Source organism: Betta splendens, chromosome 2 (genome assembly GCF_900634795.4).
Source record: "Betta splendens chromosome 2, fBetSpl5.4, whole genome shotgun sequence".
Lineage (NCBI taxonomy): Eukaryota > Metazoa > Chordata > Actinopteri > Anabantiformes > Osphronemidae > Betta > Betta splendens.
Window position 1 is genome coordinate 9,578,105 of NC_040882.2, and position 19,498 is coordinate 9,597,602.

General features: G+C 44.7%; 1 protein-coding gene across 1 annotated transcript in view; it reads left to right on the top strand.

Moving 5' to 3' along the window:
* cckbra (cholecystokinin B receptor a) overlaps window positions 1-8,988 on the top strand; it is a 30,379-nt gene extending 21,391 nt beyond the window's left edge. Inside the window, exons 4-5 of the mRNA XM_029135356.3 lie at window positions 2,019-2,146; window positions 3,876-8,988. Of these exons, the coding sequence (XP_028991189.1) occupies window positions 2,019-2,146; window positions 3,876-4,453 (706 nt within the window). The 3' untranslated portion in view covers window positions 4,454-8,988. The remainder of the gene's footprint in view (window positions 1-2,018; window positions 2,147-3,875) is intronic.
* The last annotated feature ends 10,510 nt before the right edge of the window (window positions 8,989-19,498 follow it).

A 19,498-nucleotide genomic window follows, 5' to 3' on the forward strand; every position in this document is an offset into this window, starting at 1 on the left:
TTCACAACATTTACTGCCTTCCAGTAGTGAAAGAACAACTGAAATTAAAAAAGAAGAGATCCAAAAATCTCAAAAAAAAGAAAAACAATGACCCAGTGATCATATTTCAGTGTAATGTCAATGAGTTTGTTTGTAGTTGTGTTTGTGGAGAGAAAAATGCATGTCACATCATTTTGCTTTGATGAATAATCCACATGTAGCACAGCCTGGCTGAAAAGCATGTAGCTTTCAGGTTGATGTGGGAACAGTCAAAAGAGTGAGCGCTGTATGAATATTCATCTTTTCCATCTGGGCTTTCCCCTTGAGGCACAAATATCTGCTGGCACCCTCTTTCACCGTGTTCCCGCGCTGCCTCTCACTGGCGGCTTTTGTTGTAAAAGACTTTCCGCAATATCAAACAACCGGCTGATGAGCGGCTCCGTCTGAGGCCTCGCTGTAAACGGCAGGTGAAGTGGATGTGTACGGAGTTCAGAGGGCTGCGGCGAAGGAAATTACAATATCTGAGAATGAATGAGAGCAGAACTCTGTGCAGGCGCTTTCATATGCGCACCGATGTGCACCGCAGATCAGTCTGTGAAGTGAAACGTGTCCGCAGATGGTGACCATTTATTACGAGATCAAAGTCACCCCTGTACAGTATTTTATCTTATTTATTCATGGGCTACCCTTTTTGATTTTCTCTTTCGATAACGGCACTCACCCCACTTCTCTCCTCGATTCATTTCACCTCAACAAGCGTTATTCGTTTGATTTACCAACGAGCGGTTTGTTGCGTTGACAGTTGCTACTCGTTTATTGTCCCTGCCATGCAGCGCTAAAGGTCCGCAGTCTGAAACCGACACAGTCTCAGCCCCCTTGTTCGCTTCGGTTTGGTTCAGTTTCTCCCTCACTATTCCCAGTTCTCCACTTTCTCTTTGTGGCGGTATCAGTCAGGAACTCGAGGGAGCCGCGGCTATTATCCTTCTGTGGAAGGAAAGATTTGACCATTTATGATCAGAAAACAGCCGGGTGCATGGCCTGAAGCTGCAGGAAAGGCCTCTTAAATGTCACATACAGCAACAGCACATTTAACCAAGTTTTGTTGGGTTGAATGCAATTTTCTACATAAAACGCCTGCAGAATACATACATGCATTCATTATACACTATGTAAATTGACAGAGCGAGGTGTCAACGGGTCGGTTTGATAAGGTTGTGTTGAAAACCTTTGCTGGCACCAGTGTTTGAGTCCTGTGTCCATTTAGTTGTATTGTCTTATTTATTGTATTGTCTTATTGTTATTCATTGCTTTTTTTCTAATTTATTTACTCAATGCAATTGAATTGAGGTTAAAGTTGCTATTATCCTTTTTTTATGTTAGTAACAATGACTTTAGTAGCTTTAATGTTTTTGTCATTGCAGCATTTTTAGGTCGACAGTTGAAGACAGTTACATCTTAGTGCAAAACACATTACTTTAGAGTTAGAACCATAAATAACTGCAGAAACCAGAACCAGTTACAGACAGTGTACAGAGCGGCATTAGGTCTAATGGTGGATGAAGTTCAAAAATATAAGCATACCTCCCTATAATTTACACCTCTTTACAGATTATAAAATTAAATGCAATACAGACGGCATTAAAATGTCATAAAAAGGACGATGTAGATGGAAAAGTGCAAGCATGGTGCCAGCAAGAACACCCTGAGTGGTAAATACAAACATGTACAACGGAAAAAGATGAAGGGTGCAGCAAAGCGTGCTGTGGAGCTGCTGAACTGGCCCAGGTGATTATGGTACCTCTTGCCAGACAGCTTGGGGGCAAAGGGGCTGTTAGGAGGTGTCAAGCATCTGCGTGGCCTCCAGCACAGCTCCAACGCACAACACACACACACAGACAGTGAAGAGACAAGTTCCCACAGTTTTGCTTTATCTTGTCTTTTCACAGGCAGCAGCTGGGTTTGATGTGTTTGGTTTAAGCTCTGGCTTTTTCTCTGTTTGTTTTTTTTACCCCTCGCTTTCCATTTGTGACGTCTTACAGGTATGTGCTGCTGCTGTTCACTCTTTTCTTCATCCCGGGAGTGGTAATGATTGTGGCCTATGGTCTGATCTCCAGAGAGCTCTATCGAGGCATTCAGTTTGAACTGGGCCAGAACAGGGAGACTGCAGGTAAGATCCATCATAAATCCAATCCAAAACTGCAGAAAGCTTTTTTGGGCTCTTTTGTTCTTGCTCGTATAAATGTCTACAGTACACATGAAGCTGCTGTAAATTACGGAGATGGGAAACAGAAGGATTTATTGAAATTTAAATTTCCTATTGTGGGACTATTAAAGGCTTTCTTATACTTATTCTGTTATTCTATTAAAGGCTTTATTTTTCTTATTCTTATCAAAAATTCACTTTGAAATAATATAAAGATTTTTTTATGTTAGTTAAGGACAAACCAACGATCTCAGACTATTCAGGCATACATACAGTATGAAGAAAGATATGTGTATTTAGCCTGAAGCAGAGAATGACATATTTTGTTGCTACCTACAGGTTCAGCACCTGGTAGATTCCAGAAATATGCTCGTAAACACTGCATGTTTTCATGCCCCGGTGGAACGTAGCAGAACTGTGGTCCCTCAGGTAGATTGTATGTGCTGTTGTAACTACTTGCGTCAGGAGCTCCAGTTTCCATGGAGTCCAGTCTTGTGAGTGATTCATCAAGGTTGAGATGATTCGAAATAGCCTTCAGTAGTGACTGTTAATCTATTAAACATGGGAAATTATTTGTCAGTTTCCATCCTTGACAATGAATCTACGTTTTAAGCCTTTATAAGTTACCGTCCCAGAATTCCCTCACCTCCACTGAAACAGTTAAATATCTACACCTGGATAAATGCAGTGGACCAGCATCACATTTTAATCAAAACCTAGGCACATGAATTAGCATCGCGGTTGACTGACATAAAATCTGATATCCCACACTGGCCAATTAAGCTTAAAATGGCCCATTATGATTTTTCAATCAGTGCAATATTAATTTTGACATAGGGCCACTAAGGCAATTATAATATTCACTATTCACATACTCCTGAAACTCGAGCCATAAAAAAACAGGTTGAAAGGGAGTGAAGCTGTCATTTGCCTCCCACCAGCAGCACAGTACAATATAAGCTCCCATAGTTACATTAAATCAGCTGAAACAGAGATTGCGCTGTGGTTCCACCAGTTCTAGGATGTGAACAACCTTACAAAGAGACAGGCATTTGTCACACGCTCTCAGTCTGGTATGAATAAAATAGCAATGCCTTACTGGTGGTGGGCATTTTCTCCAACACACTTAATGAATGGCTACTGTACAACTACAGCTACACAACTCCATTGAATTATGGTATTTTTTTACACCTCTTATTTCATATCTTCACTGTATCTACAGTAGAGTTAAAAACAAATAGGAAACCTGTATTATAACGGTTTATAATTGTAAAGTCAGCTGTCAGAGGGTCCACAGTCAGGCAGCAGGAGATCAGTAGAAGAACAGGCAGGAAAGGAAAGGTCAGTAACTGGCCAGTTACAGGTCAGAAGACAAGCTGCTGAAAAATTGATCTAAAACACAGTCTGTCAGGCAGCTGGTGACTGAGAGGCAGTAAATGTACTAAACCTTGATTAACAACAGGAAGTGACCATATATAGCGAATGCAGGGAGTCGCATAATTTAATTGATAACACATTTAAAACGACACTACACAAATAGAATGTCTCATTTTCTCATCATTTCTTCTTGTTTGTAATTTAACTCTAAAGGTTCTTACAGATTACAGCATTGTATTCCTGAACCCACATACTGAGCTTACATCTACCCAATACAACAGTCCCAGACTAACGCCCGTGTCCTGATGCTCCACAGGCCAGAAGAACGGGGTCGGTCGGTCCGTGTCGGGGTTGAACGATGACGACGACGGCTGCTACATCCAGGTCCATAAGAAGCCCTCCTCCTCTGTGGAGCTGCCCACCCTCTCCGCCTCGTCCGGCGCCGCCCAGGCCAAGACGGAGCGGGCCCGCAGCAACACGTCGGAGGCCAAGCTGCAGGCCAAGAGGCGGGTCATCCGCATGCTGATGGTGATCGTAGCGCTCTTCTTCATCTGCTGGATGCCTCTGTACTCAGCCAACACCTGGAGGGCCTTTGACCTGAGGTCAGCCTCCAAAGCCCTGTCCGGAGCCCCCATCTCCTTCATCCACCTCCTGTCTTACACGTCGGCCTGCGTCAACCCCATCATCTACTGCTTCATGAACACGCGCTTCCGCAAGGCCCTGCTGTCCACGTTCGCCTGCTGCTGCCGCAGCCGCTTGTGCCGCTGGTGCTGGGGCCGCAGGAGGAGGGAGGGGGGCGAGGACGGCATCACCGCCACCTCCATGGCCACGTCCATGGCCACGTCCATGTCCAGGTTCAGCTACACCACTGTGAGCACCACCGCCACCTGCTGAGGTCCCGGGCAGCGTCCGCCGGCACCTCCCGTCTTCGCCGTGTTGTTGCTTTTCTGAACCTCGGGTTTATCGGTCTTCATCTTAATGTGCTGTGAGTCACGCGCTGAGTAAAATCCCCGCTCCCGTTCACGAGGCCCTTTTAAAAGGTCTCGTTCAGACTCTGCGTGCATGGTTGCAGAATGTGAGGCGAGTAAAAGCATCACTTCAGTTAAGTGACTTTTTTTTTTTTTTTAATTGGCAGCATCCGCTTTGTTGCGTCCTAAAAAAAGAACATCAAGTGCCTGTGCTGTTTGTGCAGCTTTATTTGTCACTGTAGTTTGTTGGCTTGCGGAGACGGTCGTCTTAGTGGATGGGGCTTGTATTTACAGTATGTTCTGATAGTGCCAAAGGTTAAGTTCTGACGGAGACACACTGTTAAACAATGATGACTCATTACCTATAATGAATGTTCATGTTCGTCCAGTCCGAGTGTCTCTATGGGAGTGAACGTTATACACATCATGAGGCTTGGAAGCCACCTTTTATATCACATAACATGCACCCACTGGCTTCTAATGGTTTGGACACCATATTTATAATGAAAGGGGTCAAAACATTAGAATCACTTCCTACGACTCCAGCACCTGCCTCAATAATGAACATTATCATTACACACACAGTATGTTTTACATTTTATCAGCCATCATGTGTAAAAACAATTTCATCAAGTTCATCAAGACCAAAAATATTTATTTATTCATATGATCTTGTTCTGGAAATGAATTATGAGTGGTACTGATGAGGCAGATGTATCTTTAGCTCAACATCTTCATACTATGACTTCCCTGTTGTAAGGATTGAGGCCGCTTCCTCGTTTGTGTCGTGTAACACGCTGGGATCAAACGTGACTTGGTCGTGGAACCCGTAGTGCAGACTGTGCAGTAGTAGCTGCTCCCAGTGTGCTTTGAACACTGATGCAGACATTAACATCGGTATGTGAATTAGCCGATAGTACATGAAAGGCTGATAGCACCTGCTTCCTGCTCCAGTCTGCCCCGGCTACAAATGGCACGGGAGCAGTGCTTTAGTCAAACTCACCTTTTCAGCTCAATTACCTCAGTGTTGTCTTTTATGTACTCTCTCTGCCTTCTGCTGCAGCGCTGCCAATTACCCTGAGCATTACCTAAGTACAAAGCCCTCGTTTCTGAGGCTCAGACTAACGAGGTGTTTCTCAGGGACTCTCTCCTTGCGGCACGAGCTTCGTGGGTTTGCCTTGGCGACAGATGTCAGCGCTTGCATGTTCCGTCGCCGGCTCTTTTGATAATAACGAAGACAAGCTTGATTTCTGAAGGAACCTCTGCGCAGCGTGTTACAAGGAGAGCGGGGTGGCAGCAACAACAAAACGAGTGGGTGCACACAGATAATTGAGTTTCAACACTGAAATAATCGACTAGATTAGAAAAAGCTATTTTAGAAAGAATGATTATATTAAGACAAGCATGCAGAGTTTTGGTAATTCACTACATTACTTGAAGGTTAGATAAGAATGGTGCCATGTGGTATATTACTTTTAAAAAGGCTGGAGCATTTAAAGCTAATGTTGCTGTGACATTGGGAGAAATGATTTATTAAAGGTTAATCATCCTCCTTGTTATTGCGATGCTGCACCATCGTTAAGCTGTCGTTAACCAAATGCTACCTCCTCAGTGCTCCACGTTGGTCCATGTTTGGGTGTGAAACTGCAGTGGATGCTTTGGGTCCGAGCATCTGAGGCTTTAGTTTGCCTAAAGCTGCGCTCCCTCGGTCGGCTCCTCATGTCTTGGCGTGGCCCGTGTCATCCAGGGAGGACAGAGTAATTGCACTTGGGAAACTACTTTTGCGTGTTGTGAGTGACACATTTTGCTACCGTAGCCGTTCGTGTTGTTTTTCCAGAAAGAAACTGAACCAAGAGGAAAATGATTATTTCAAAACTGATTTGGACCAAACCGAGACACACTAGATTGTAAAATGAAGGCGTGAGCTTGTATTGTATGAGACATAATTGTGTTTGGACAAAGCCACCTGACGTCCATCTTTAGTAGCTGCTTAGTTTGCAACCTGTCCCACTACTACGTACAAGCAGCACTCGTCTTGTGTAAATGCAGGAGGACACTCCTGTGTTTTGTTGTTTTTTTAGTTTGGAGGAGAAACTATGTACTGTGAATGATCCTGACCTCTAAAGCCCCCTGGGAGACTTCACTGCACACGCTGTCTTTATTTAACTGGAGTCTTTCTTCCCGACTGTTCGTGCCGTCAGCACCCTACGAACAAAGTCAACAGACGTTGTTCATTAATGACTGATTGTCTGCTTTATGCCACAATACGGATGTGAACCGCGTTGCAGCGAATACATTAACGCCCCATTAGGATACGAGGCCCATTGAACCTTTTCTGCTGGCCTCTGCGGCTGCAAAGTAGCTGGATTTGTGTTACGCAGCGTGATGTGTTACGTCGGCGCTAAACACTGACAGCTTAGCGCTGTCATCTCGCAGCGCTTTCAAGTTTGATCCGCTTTTTTTTATGTCCTTCCACCGCCGAGAACCCCCCGTTCCCGCAGCCCCCCCCCCATCCGCCCCCACCCCTCGGTTTTATCCCTTCCAGTGCAGAGGCGTGCGAATACATGAATGACAATAGCGTGCGGGTGACAGCTGAGATTTGCAGGCACAAGCGCCGCTGTCCGAGAGCGGTTTACAGGCGGCGGCGGCGAATCTGGCGCGCTGACAGACGACTGGCAGCAAAGCCTTACTGAGCACGAGCCCCGACTCTTTGTAACTGAGGCAGCAGACAACGAGCCATTTCCATATTCTCACCGGCGGGATTGATGTGACCATCTGTTCGCCCCCTCCAATTCCCCGTGACATTGAAATTCTTGAGAATGTTCTGAGGAAGCTGGAGATTTTAGTTTAATGAAGTGCAAGTTCTTAATGTCAGAAGACTGTGAAGGGAAGCGTCCTCAGCTGTGGGTGTTCTTATATGGTTGCATGCGGAGTCACAGCTTCATTAAGTGCGTTAACGTTAGTCTGCTTTCATTCATTCACATGAACCCATTCAAATATATGTAACCGTGTTCACCTAAACCTCCGGTAGAGACCAAGATGCTTTAGAAAAGTTTTCATTTAACTTCGCTGTTCACATGATCAGCAGATACAGATGTGATTTATAAAACCGAACAAACCACAGCAGAAGATGTTTGTGCTGTTACTCATCACACACAGCAAATACGTCTTGAATTCAGCCGATGCTGTTCCTAACGCGGGCAGATCTATTGACCAGAACCCGAATGCGCAGGAGTGACCGAGCACTTGGAGGATCCAGTGAAGGATGAGCAGTCCGAGCCACTGAAAGGTCTGCGCGGCAGTGAGTCGGCAGGTGAAATGCTCCTCGGGGGGAAGAAGCCTGATTCTGACCCCGTCCTCAGAACAATGTCTGATGCAAATGGGAAGTGAAACGAGACAGAGAGTCCTCTTATCTCTACCTCCCTCAACAAGAATTTCAATAGGTGCTCGAGGCGAAGGGGGGGAAATAAATAAATAAAAACAGCAAACCTCATTTTCCTGTGCACGACACGTGGAACACATTGTGATCATCTGGGGACACAAAAGAAGTCGCACAAGAATCAAACGGCCGCCGTCTTTAATGAAACGGCAACAAAACGGTTTCCCAACATGTGTTTCAAGCGCCGACGAAACGCCCTCAGAGATGGTGTGCTCTTTGAGCTGCTGATAAGGATTTTGATTATGAATGAGCCTTAGCTCTAATTCGGGGGATTTTCCAGGCTTACTTTTCTAATTGTAGGATCACGCGCCGCGCAGAACAGTTAAACCGCTGGTGGAACCGAGGTTCTTCTCGGACGGAGCGGCCGTTAGCGAACGGAAGGAAGCCGTTCCTCTCATGCTGTAGAACACGTGCCTCGGCTGCAGAATAATTTATAATTGCAAAGAGAGTGTTTTGTAGATTTGCCTCAGGCACAGACGGGTTTGTTTCTTTTTTGTTTTGGCCCTACAGGTTCGGTACCTAAGAGAAGTCGAGTTACCGCGATATCTCTGATTTCACATCTTCCTCTCGTGTACGATCTCCTACAGCCGCGCGCGTCTCGTGAAAAGAAGGGGAGCGCCGGCGTCAGCGCTAACGTGCTCGGGCCTCGGCTCCGACGGACAAAGCCCAGCAGTAAACACAGCCAGAGACGCTGGTGGCGACAGCACGCGTTTAGCTTGTTGGCAGTGGAACCGCTGCGTGTTTGTGCGTCCGCTCGTGGTCGGCGTCTACCGGAGCAGCCTGCGTGTGCGCTGCTCCTCATTTAGCCACATCTGGTGCCTGCTCGTGCTACAGTAGAAACTATGTAACTGTTATAGAGAAGGTTATTCAGCATTAGCCTATAGATGTTTGTGATGTTTTGCTTTTCATGTATCTCTTGTACAATATAATTGGAGCAGTGTTGGTTTATGATTTCTGACTACATGTGTGGTGTTTTTCATGCCAAATGTCTATTAACCAACAAAATAAATATTAGGACAACCTGTAGAGTCGACGTCTTTCCTACACTGTGTGATTGCTGATTTACTGTACGCCCACTGCAGTGGAGCAATTAAAGCGTGGTGAGAAGCAGAGGCGAGGCGGACTGAGTCAGGAGCCCGGAATGATAAAACGGCAGCAAACAATGGTAAGTCACCGTCCCCGCAGAGGCGCTGAGCTGCGAGTGCGGGTCCTCGGGGGACGAGGAGCCCTCGGGAAGTTCAGACGCGCATTTCACGGGCCGCGAGTGAAGAAGAAGAGTGCGAGCGCTCGGGAGTCATCGCCATGGCAACACCCGCTGCCACAACTTTAATCTGCTGCTTTGGACCAGAACACAGAGAAAATGCGCGTTTTTTCCCCCCTCTTTTATTTTCTTCCCGTTATCCTTAAAGCAGGCAGAGCCAACGTCCGCGCGCCGTTTTAAATATTTCATACGGTGAAATACGCCGTGTTCGCTGAATATTAATGAGCGCCGCTGTTTACACGTGTAAAGGTTGTCAGCTCGTAAAGGCGGCTCGCTGCTGCAATGCATCAACTTTACATATTGATGAGCTTGTAGCTGAAGCTTCGCGCGGTTCGGGGGAAAACAAAGCCCCGTTCACTCGCGCGCGCGCTTTTCCCGCTCCGTGTCGCTTCACTTGCTCTGCTGGCCCTCAGCACGTGCGTGATTCCGCCCGCGTGAGTTCACGACGGAGTTCCCAACCGTTCCTACGGCCGCTTTTACTTACGAGCTACTGAAACGTCTGCACACCACGTGCATGTTAGACGCCCTTTCCTCGGCTGGACGTCCAGGCGAACGTGCGTCCCTCGGGTCCCTCGTGCCGCGGGCGTCCGCCGCGTGTCGCGTGCAGCCGTGAGCTCGCTGACTTCCACTCTATTTGTCACGGCTGCCCTCGGCCGCTGGCTTCAGTAATGGAAGTCAACGGCGGAGAGCAGCTCGTTTATCTTCCGTAAGGTTTTCCCAATGACCCACCGGCGCCTCCAGCACGCTCCTCATCACTCCGAGCTCCCGTTCTCTTCTCCCTGCGTGGACTTTAGGCGCAGAATTCCAATTGCGTCTGTAGAAAGAGCTTCAAAAGCCTTGAGTGCATGAATTATTTTTATTTCCTTTCGTGCCATTCATAAACATTTTAGAACGACGGAAACGTGGCCCTGATAAAAGGCGCCGTAACACTTACCGTGTCCTCGGAGGCTAATTCCGGTCTAATAAGACTTTTTCAATTTACCTTTAGATTGATATGAATCTAAAGGTCACCTCTCAGACGCACAAAGGGGCGAGAGGAGATCTCAGTATGATATAAAAATCCTCCAGCCCAGGAATCGCCAGCGACACCTGAAGTGTATTGTCTCCTTATCCTTGGATGAAGCAGGCTTAAAGCCGCAGCGCTCGGTCTTGTTTCACTGAAGAAAAGGTTACGGCCGGGGCGTTCGGTTCCTTATCAGGAGTTCACCTCCATCCCAGGACACAGGACCAAATGTTAAAGCTTTTGGATTGAGTCCGTGAGGCGATTGGACACTGTGGAAAAAAACCCCAACAACCTTTGATTAAATTAAATTCCCTCAATCCACCTTCTCAGTCGGGGACAGGATACGCAACGTGATGAACAGCATTCCACGAAATGAAGCTGTCAGCCTCATCCTAAATCCACTGGCCGCTAATAAACACAGGATGGGCTCGTGTGTGGGAGGAAAACCTTGAGGTTGACTCTCCCGCCTTGAAAGCGTCGCCTTGACAGAGTCAGACTCATCGCCATGACGTCCGCCTGGTTTCTATCACCTTAGAGGACTCAGGACTTTGCTTCTGTTTTATATGTGTGAGTATATAAATAAATATATACTGTATACACACACACACACACACACACACACATATATACTATATACTATATATATATATATATATATATATATATATATATATATATATATATATATATATATATATATATATATATATAATACTTTGTATTTTAGTTGCTAAGTAACTGTAAGGACAACAAAGACTCTCCACGATACAGGGTTTGACGTCTGACATATTCCCTATGAGCCACGACATGAGTCTGAGAAGGATGGAGAGGGCTAGAGGGAAACCCCGCATGCTATAACAGAGTCACAGTATCTATACTGATGGGATTTTCCATATCCGTGCCTGTTTACAGTATTTGATAGAGGTTCGTATCAGATGACTTTTGGATGCCGATGAGGCTTCAGTTTACTGCATTAGTGGCCAACAGCTTGCTGAGCATTAATGTAAAGCAAATGAAGCAGAGGCAGGTTGGACTCAAAGCTTCAATCAGGTCACACTTATGTGCATAGATATCTTTTTGTATGTGCTCCCAGTAATTCAAACGCTTGGGAAGCCCTTTTCCTTCTTGTGGATTCCCAGACGTCCTCTGGGGAAAATCTATTCTGTGATTGATGGCTCCAACTTGTGTCTCATAATCAATGGCAGCCATGGGACGTCAATAACAGTCTGAATAACGGCGGATGCAGCGTCTGGCACATTAGAATAGTTTGGTTTCTCACTGAATATTTTTGTTTCGTATAAAAAGCACTCATGTCTAAAGAAGTAGCCTCAAACGGGCTTTGAAGTTTTACTCTGGAGGAAAATGAATTCAAGTGCTGCAGCGCAGACGAAGGCGAGATAAAAACATATTTAATGCGAGGAGCTCGCAGGGTGTCTAATATTCCCCCGCTGTCGCCCTTCAGGATCATCGGCTAATTAAAACGACAATTAGCGCGGAAGCTCCGTGTTTTGTGGCTGTGATCCCCGTGATCTCACGGCAAACGAGGGGAAAACAGCCGATGACCCGCGTGACCTTCGCTTCACGCTGGCGAGCGAGTCAGCGGCCACGGAGCTCCTCGCCGAGCTCCGAAAGGTTCACAATTCACCTGAATGAGTCTCCTCTGACACAACGAAGGCCCACGCACGCTCTCGTGGAAATGTGACACTAATTCTCTGAAAGTGACGTATATGCGAGTGTGAAATGTCAATCTCCTGCCTGGTTCTGTAGTGAGTGAGCGAGCGAGTGGAGAGAGAGGTTTTGAAACCTTAATATATTCAGTAAGCGAACCTGGATCAGGGTGTCGTCAGCCCACAATCAGCATCGTCAACCCATCCACACTGGAAATATAATCAGGTTGATCAGATGCAATTTATCTTTAATGTAAACTGCTGAGCTCTGGAGACAGAGCTGGATCTGCACAGATGAAGCAACGGGAAGAAACCGAAACCTGGAGGAAAAACCAACTGGCTGATTAATAAATGACCACTGGTGATGGACGGCGCGCTCACATTTACATACTGGCAGGATGGAGGAAATATTGGCCAAACACACACACACACACACACACACACACACACACACACACACACACACACACACACACACACACACACACACACACACACACACACACTATGTGAGTGACAGGTTTAAATAGTCATCAAACATTTAAACGGTCTTCATCTCGTTTGATGACCGTTAGTGTTTGTGTCTAAACTGAATGAGTAGTTCAGCTGTCACATTTTCAACACAGGTTGCTTTTCTTTTGTTTAGAAGTGAAGTAATATGGAAATATCGATTTTCAAAACTGGGTTGAGATGCTTCAGCCCGAAATACAATGCTGGCCTAAAAATTCTGGCGCATAAGAGGAGTCTCCAAAAAGCCGCTGAGAGTCACAGAGGTGGATCTCCAGTGTTTTATGACAGATACGGATCAGAAATGTTGTTTATATTTTCATTTTTATTTGTAAAAAGTCTCAGAATGCATTTTTTACGTGTGTTTCTCCAACAAAAGGAATCATTCCCTCTGAGCCCGTGTGGGAAAGACAGAAAGTCAGACATTTTAAACATGATTCAATCCGTGACTCCAGTACCAACTCTATAACTTTGATTTATTTCCATAGGATGGTTCACTATGAGTCCAAACCTTTGGCAGAATGTATATAACATGTTTAGAAAAACCCAGACTCACATGTGAACCATCTGAAATGCACAGTGGAGTTGAGCCTTCAGTGACTACAGCAGTTGTTAATATTTATGCTCAGACCATTTAGCCTGTTTGGACAGATCTCAGATACAGAGGTCATGTGAGAATCCATAGGACCTGGGGGTTGACCTGCACAGATCAATAACAAATGCATTTGGCCTCTATTTTAATGAATAATTTTGACAGGACATGAAAAACCTATGAACACAGCTCCGTCTATAAGAGGCTGCGCCATCATTTTTCCCAAGTGATAATTAGTGATTTGAAAATTACAGTGCAAGTAATGACAACAAAAGTCGTGTCGGGGGCCTTTGTTGTGCGAATAAACCGATCTCATTAACATCTGTGCACGCACATGTACGGATAATTGTTTGGAAATCGGACTAAGCCCAGAGTCTCATCTGGATCATAATAATGAGGGTCGGGAGCACAGCTGGATTCCAGCCCTCAATCTATTGGGCCGTAAACAGGTTGGTCCGAATGGTGAATGAAGATGTTGACCCACGTGTGCAGGTAGTGAAGCTCTGATTAACCACTACGGCACTGTATGTTCTCCATAAGGGACCTTTATCTAAACATCCTGTAAGTAAATACTACTTATACTATTTATTGATCATAGCAAATAGTTTGCACCAGTGACAGATGTGACCTGAAATAACAATTCCATTCAATTCAATTCAATTTTATTTATGTAGCACCAAATAACAACCAAGTTATTTCAAGGCACTTTACAAAGGTAAGGTTTTGAGACCCTACATAACTAAACCCAACAAATCCCTCATACAGCACGCCTTTAATTGTAATTAATTACAAATTAAATTAATTATTTGTAATTAATTGTAATTTAAAGTCGTTAAGAAACAATAGAAATGATCTGACTTGAAGTTTGTGTCTCTCTGCTGCCTGCACCGTCTGAAGATTTAACCATGCGTAGACGATCGTTTCAGAGCTTGTTCTTTTGACTTTGTTAATCAAATACCCACGACTTTACGGTTTTTTGGCAGAAGCTGCTATTCACTTTGACTGTGGATAATCAGAGTCATAGCGTCTCACGCTCAGTCTGAACGCACTAAATATCTTTAATGATTCAGCCTTTCCTTGTTTTGTTTTGTGCATTTTTCCTGACTTCCCTCTGACTCGCTGGTGAGTGAACATGCACCTGTAGTTAACTACACACTGACATACAGTAATCAAGAATTAAACATGTCTATTAGCTCTCAGCACAAAGGTCCCATCCAGAATCAATGGGAATGAGATGACAGATCAAGGCACCAGCACATGAGTGTGGCCCTGCTCCGTGCTTGTGTCTGTGGACTGAGGAACGGGGGGGGGGGGGGGGGGGGAAGCATCCATCATCCTTGTTGACAGGAAATGTTGAAGCTTCACCACGTGGCATGGCGGCACGAGGCCGCCGGCTAAAGGTTTACCTGAGGAGGCCGACGCCGCCCAGGGCCCGGTCATGCGAGGAGAGCGGAGGAAATGGAAAGGTCAGCGTCTTTTTCCCGTGAAGCAGACTCCAATGACACGGCTCCGGCTGCAGTCTACAAACAAACACCTCTTGGGCACAGACGCTGAAAATATCAGAGATGCATCCGCGCTTCCAGAGGATTACCCGGATCAGATCCAGTACCGCCCCGTGGGTCGATGTTGCCCTGCGGCGTGTCATCACCGCGGCAGCATTAAGTGCTGATTAGGCCTGACAGACACAGAGGCTTCGGACAGAGGCTAATGCCGCAGACTTCAGGCGCAAAGACGAGCTTTACACTCAAACGCATTATTTGGAAACAAAGATTCTGCAAAAGAAAAGTTGTTTAAAAGATAAACACTACATGTATATGTACCAGCACAGAGAAGAGCTAGTAGATCCAGTGCTAGCTGCTGGCTCTGTAGCTAACAACAAGCTAACTGCTAATTGCTAGCCCATGTGGCTGCAGCAGCAGACACCGATTGAGTTGTTTTCGTTAACGTCCTGCTTTGCTGTGCAATATTTGTTTCTCCCTCTTGTCTGTCAGTTTGGTTATTGCTTCTACTATGTTTATTAGTACTACTTTAAAAAATTTCCCAGTCAGGGATTTCGGTCTATCTTTCAGCCTGTTTGGAATAATTTCAGGTTAGAATCAGGCATCAGTGTGTGAATGTGAGTGTGAATGGGTGAATGAGAATTAGTGTGAAGCGCTTTGGATCCTGGAAGGGTGGTTGAAGTACGGACCATTTACCATTTAGAATAGCCTGCTTCAGCGGGTAGCTTAGCATAAGGCACAGCGAGTGGAAGCAGATGGAGCCAGTGAACAACTATAGTACAGTGGCCCAGAGCAACAAACAAAATTACTTCCATCGAATCTCGTGAACTCAACACATTGCATTTAAACTGGGATGCATCTATTTTCTCGGCTAAACCAGTTTACAGCAATAACATTCAACAGCAAAGACATGTTACACGCTTTTATTTGACTGCTCAACTGTTTTTCTGCGTATTACCTCGAGGAATATTGTGCAAATGGTGACATATGAACCTGCAAACATTTGACTTACTTTATAATCCAACAAGCCAGTGAGTTAATGTCTTAGGTCAATATGCTGGGTTTGCTTTCAAAACTTGTTTCACAGTTGCTGCTTCAAGTAAAAATCATTACCAAGGTCTTATTGTTTAGTGTATGAGGACGGGTTCTTATTGGTTTCTTCATCCCACTGCGTGTTTTACATACATACTTTTGTTATAATAATGTTGGTGGACTAATTTAAGAAAAAATTCCAACTAGCAGCATTTTTATTTCCTAACTACTTAAAGATTATACCACATGTAAATTTTGACCCTTAAACTTGCATGAGGACGCCTTCAAACCTGATGAGAAAAAAACATCATTCACTTCAGTTTCTCTGAAGCGGTGGAGCTGGAGCAAAGGACGGCAGTGAAGGGAAGGTCAGAGGTAACGTAAACACAGGCTCCATAATTGAGTCAGGCTGTGTTTGAAAAAGCCCGACATAAGCGTAACTGTTTTCTGTACAACTATTTCCTCCTTACCGCTCATGCACGTAGCTGCTGTATCCAAAAAGTGCATAGTGTGAGAAAAAAGAATATGAATGTTCCCCTGTGGGGTTTGGGTTTTCAATCAGAGAACAGCACAAAGGACGGAGAGTATGATGAAGAAAAGAGCAAATAGGCATATTAAAATTGTATAAGGACGAATTACAGTGTGTGTCAGGCTGTGAAAAACAGCTGCCGCGTGGAGGGGCCACTGAAATAATGAGAAATCCCAGGATACATGGAAGTTGCGCAATAATGAATAAGAAAATGTGTTCCTAGGTTTTCCTTTTCAGCACGCAAACGCACAAGAGCGCCGTAAGTACTGAAAGTGACGTCTCCGTTTTGGTGCAGCGGATGCAAAATGCCCCAAAATGATTCATTCCTTTTAAAGTTCAAAGAAATAGAACAATTTCCGGAATTTTCAAAGACAGAATAATGGCTTTGTTTGAAATGTTTACACAGTATTCCTAAAAACGAAGAGACTGACAGTCTGTATGAACCTCCTCACAGCTCGGGGACTTTGAATGCTGCTGGATTAACTACTTTGAGAGTGTGATTAGAAGCACCTACTGTAAATGCTGCTGTTTTTCCTTGTCTTGTTTCCTACAGCATCTTATTGTTGCCTTTTGTTTCCAGTGAGTCTTTGATGAAGTAAATTTAAATCATCTATTGAGGTGAAACGAAGCAGAAACCAGCTAAAGGAAAAGCCTTGTTTCAGTTTGTTATCACGCAAAGAATATGAAGCCATTGTTTTGATGATTTTGATGATTCTTTTCCTTCTTTATGGTTAAATCCAAAGTCACTTGTTGTCTATACTCTATCAATGGGATGCTGCTTCACTATTTGTTTTTTAGTTTTGACTGAGTGTAAGGTGTAGTTCATCCCAGACAGGCCGCGAGTCTGTGTCATTGCTGACTCACAGTATAGAGACGAATCAGAGTACACAAAGAAAACCATCATCATCAAACGTCAGTTTGTGCCTAAAACTGATGTTTGTTTACAATGTTTCTGTCCACATCATATCTCTGAAAGGGAGAGGTGATGCTTGAAATCAAGGTTATCTTATCTAGAACCATTTATCACATTGCTTTTTTAGCCAATACCATGTTTAAAATTGAAAACAATTGCTAAAACAAAGAAATGTTCTTCATGCCCACAACGTGATAAACGTGACAAATCCCTCTGATATAAAGATAAAGGCTGAATCTGGAATGTATTTCTTCTAAGACTTTGGTTTTCCTTCCAATAATTCTTACAGCCTCACAGAGCTGCAAGTGTGTACTTATACCCCTGAACACTTCAGGCGGTGAGATTTTGCACACTACTTTATGTAGACTTGTTATTTTATGTTTATGTTTTCACACCTAACTTCGGCCATTTTTAATCATTTGGGTGTGAACACAGGAAAATATTGTGATAAAGACATCAAATGAGGACGTGAGGTATAATTACAATAAACGCTGTCGCCATCTGTTCCATGTGCGACTATGGTTACTGGCATTTTTGCATTATTTGTAATTATACAGTACCATATGTTTCACGTGTTATTTATTTGTATTTCTTATTCCAATTTATTCCCATATAAGTGCTATTTCTACACATATCAGTGCTCTGTGTATGTCTGCAATGAGTAAATGTGGATGATGATCCAAGTGAAACAAGTAAGGTTTTAATAACAACAACAGGACTAATAACAACAGGAACAAGAATAAACTGGCCTGGATGAACATTAGGATGAAGACTAGCATTAGCATCATTTGAATAATAGACCGTCCAAAATTTTACTTCTATATTGTTCTTGTTCCATTGTTCCGTTGAGGTCAACAGCCATTTGTTTTTTTGCAAACATGCTAGCAGACAGCAGATGCAGATGATGGTAATACACAGGGACATACACTTTTCTGTCATCTCACATAAATAATGCTCACCCGTTCCATTCTGACCTCTGACCTCTGCTGAAATGAAGAACATGGATCACGTCTCTGTCATGGCTCCTAGTGCTGATGAACCCTGGCTGTGAATGATTCGTTCAATATGAACTAATCTTTTATATGACTCGGGAGGAACGAGTCCCCTCAGTGAACGACTCGTTCAGTGCGTGCAGTACCTTCTCTCGCCAAATGGCAGCAGCTGCTTAAGCTCAGTCAGCAGGACCGGAAACAGAAATGGTTCGTTCACGACTCACTCAACTGAGCGTATTTACTCAATGAGCTCTTTTGTCGCGCGCAGGCTCTGTAGCGAGCAGCACGCGCTCCAGTTCGTTCCTGATTCGTTCGTTCATTTATCACGTGACCGCTACCAAGCGACTGTCGCGCTGTTAAACAACAATGGGGGCGAAGATGCGGGACATAGGTCAGGTTAATTAGCGAGGTGCGTATTTGCTAGGTTTTCTCATGGTTTGAGTTGCTTTGGGCCCTGGTTACCTCCCCTCTGCAGAAAGGTTGTCATTTCATCTCTTGTTTTTACAGTCTTGTAAATCACTTCTCGTTCCAGGCCGTTTTACCATGTGTGAAGCTATGTTTATCGACCACATGGCCGTGTTTTCAATAGTACAGCTGTTACATTTTTTTTGTCTTGAGCCTTTATGTTTCTTGAGTTTTGTCCTGTCCTCGTTAATTCTCCCACCGTGGTTGTACAGTACATGTGCACTTCCTGTTCCCCGTTCAATCAAACGTCTTAGCGCTGTAACTCCTGTTGATGTTAGAAGCAGCGGTGTCCTGGACGAACAAATCGGATCCGTGGAGGTCCCACCTCACAACTAACAGGACTTAGAGGATTCAAAGGATCTGCTGCCAGCGACTCGGTTCACGCCGTCTCACGCCTTTGACCTTGGAAAGCGCAGCTGCAGCACAAACCCAACAGAAGTTTCATTCTCTTGCTAAATCCGTCCGCGCCGCATGGCTCTTAAAGAATAGAGCGTTCGTGGAAGCGACGCAGTGCGGAGCTTTTCCCACCATCACGCCACCAAACCGTGAAAGGTTCAGCTCCGAGAGTTGAGCCTGAATGAATCGTGCTCCTCTCTGATAAAATGCGTTCAACTCAAACGTCTCTTCTCCCCGTGTGTTTACCTGTTCCAGTGTCTTCCTGCTGTAGAGGGAGAATAACAGCCCATTATTTTCACCAGATGATACTGTAGTCACATGTTTCACTAACGCAGGCTTGTCTAATTACCCATCTCTTGTAAATTAACTTCGATCACGCCTGTTAATCTCCCGTTTATTGCTTTTGTTTCACAGGCTTCTCGCGTTTCATGGGAGAAGCTTACGCTCAAAGGATTCCGGTTCAGTTATTCGTCGAGGGCTTCAGGAAAACACTTAACTTCCGTTGTGGGGCTGTTGACTGACGATTTAATTTCATTCCTTTTCGTGTCTTTAGACACTGATTTATTTATGAGAGCCGCTTTGGAAAAGGAATAGGCTTCAGATGACAGTAAAGACTGGAGCCGCCGGAGCCTGCAGCACTGCCCACAGCGCTCGGCTGATCGCGCTGCTGGAAATA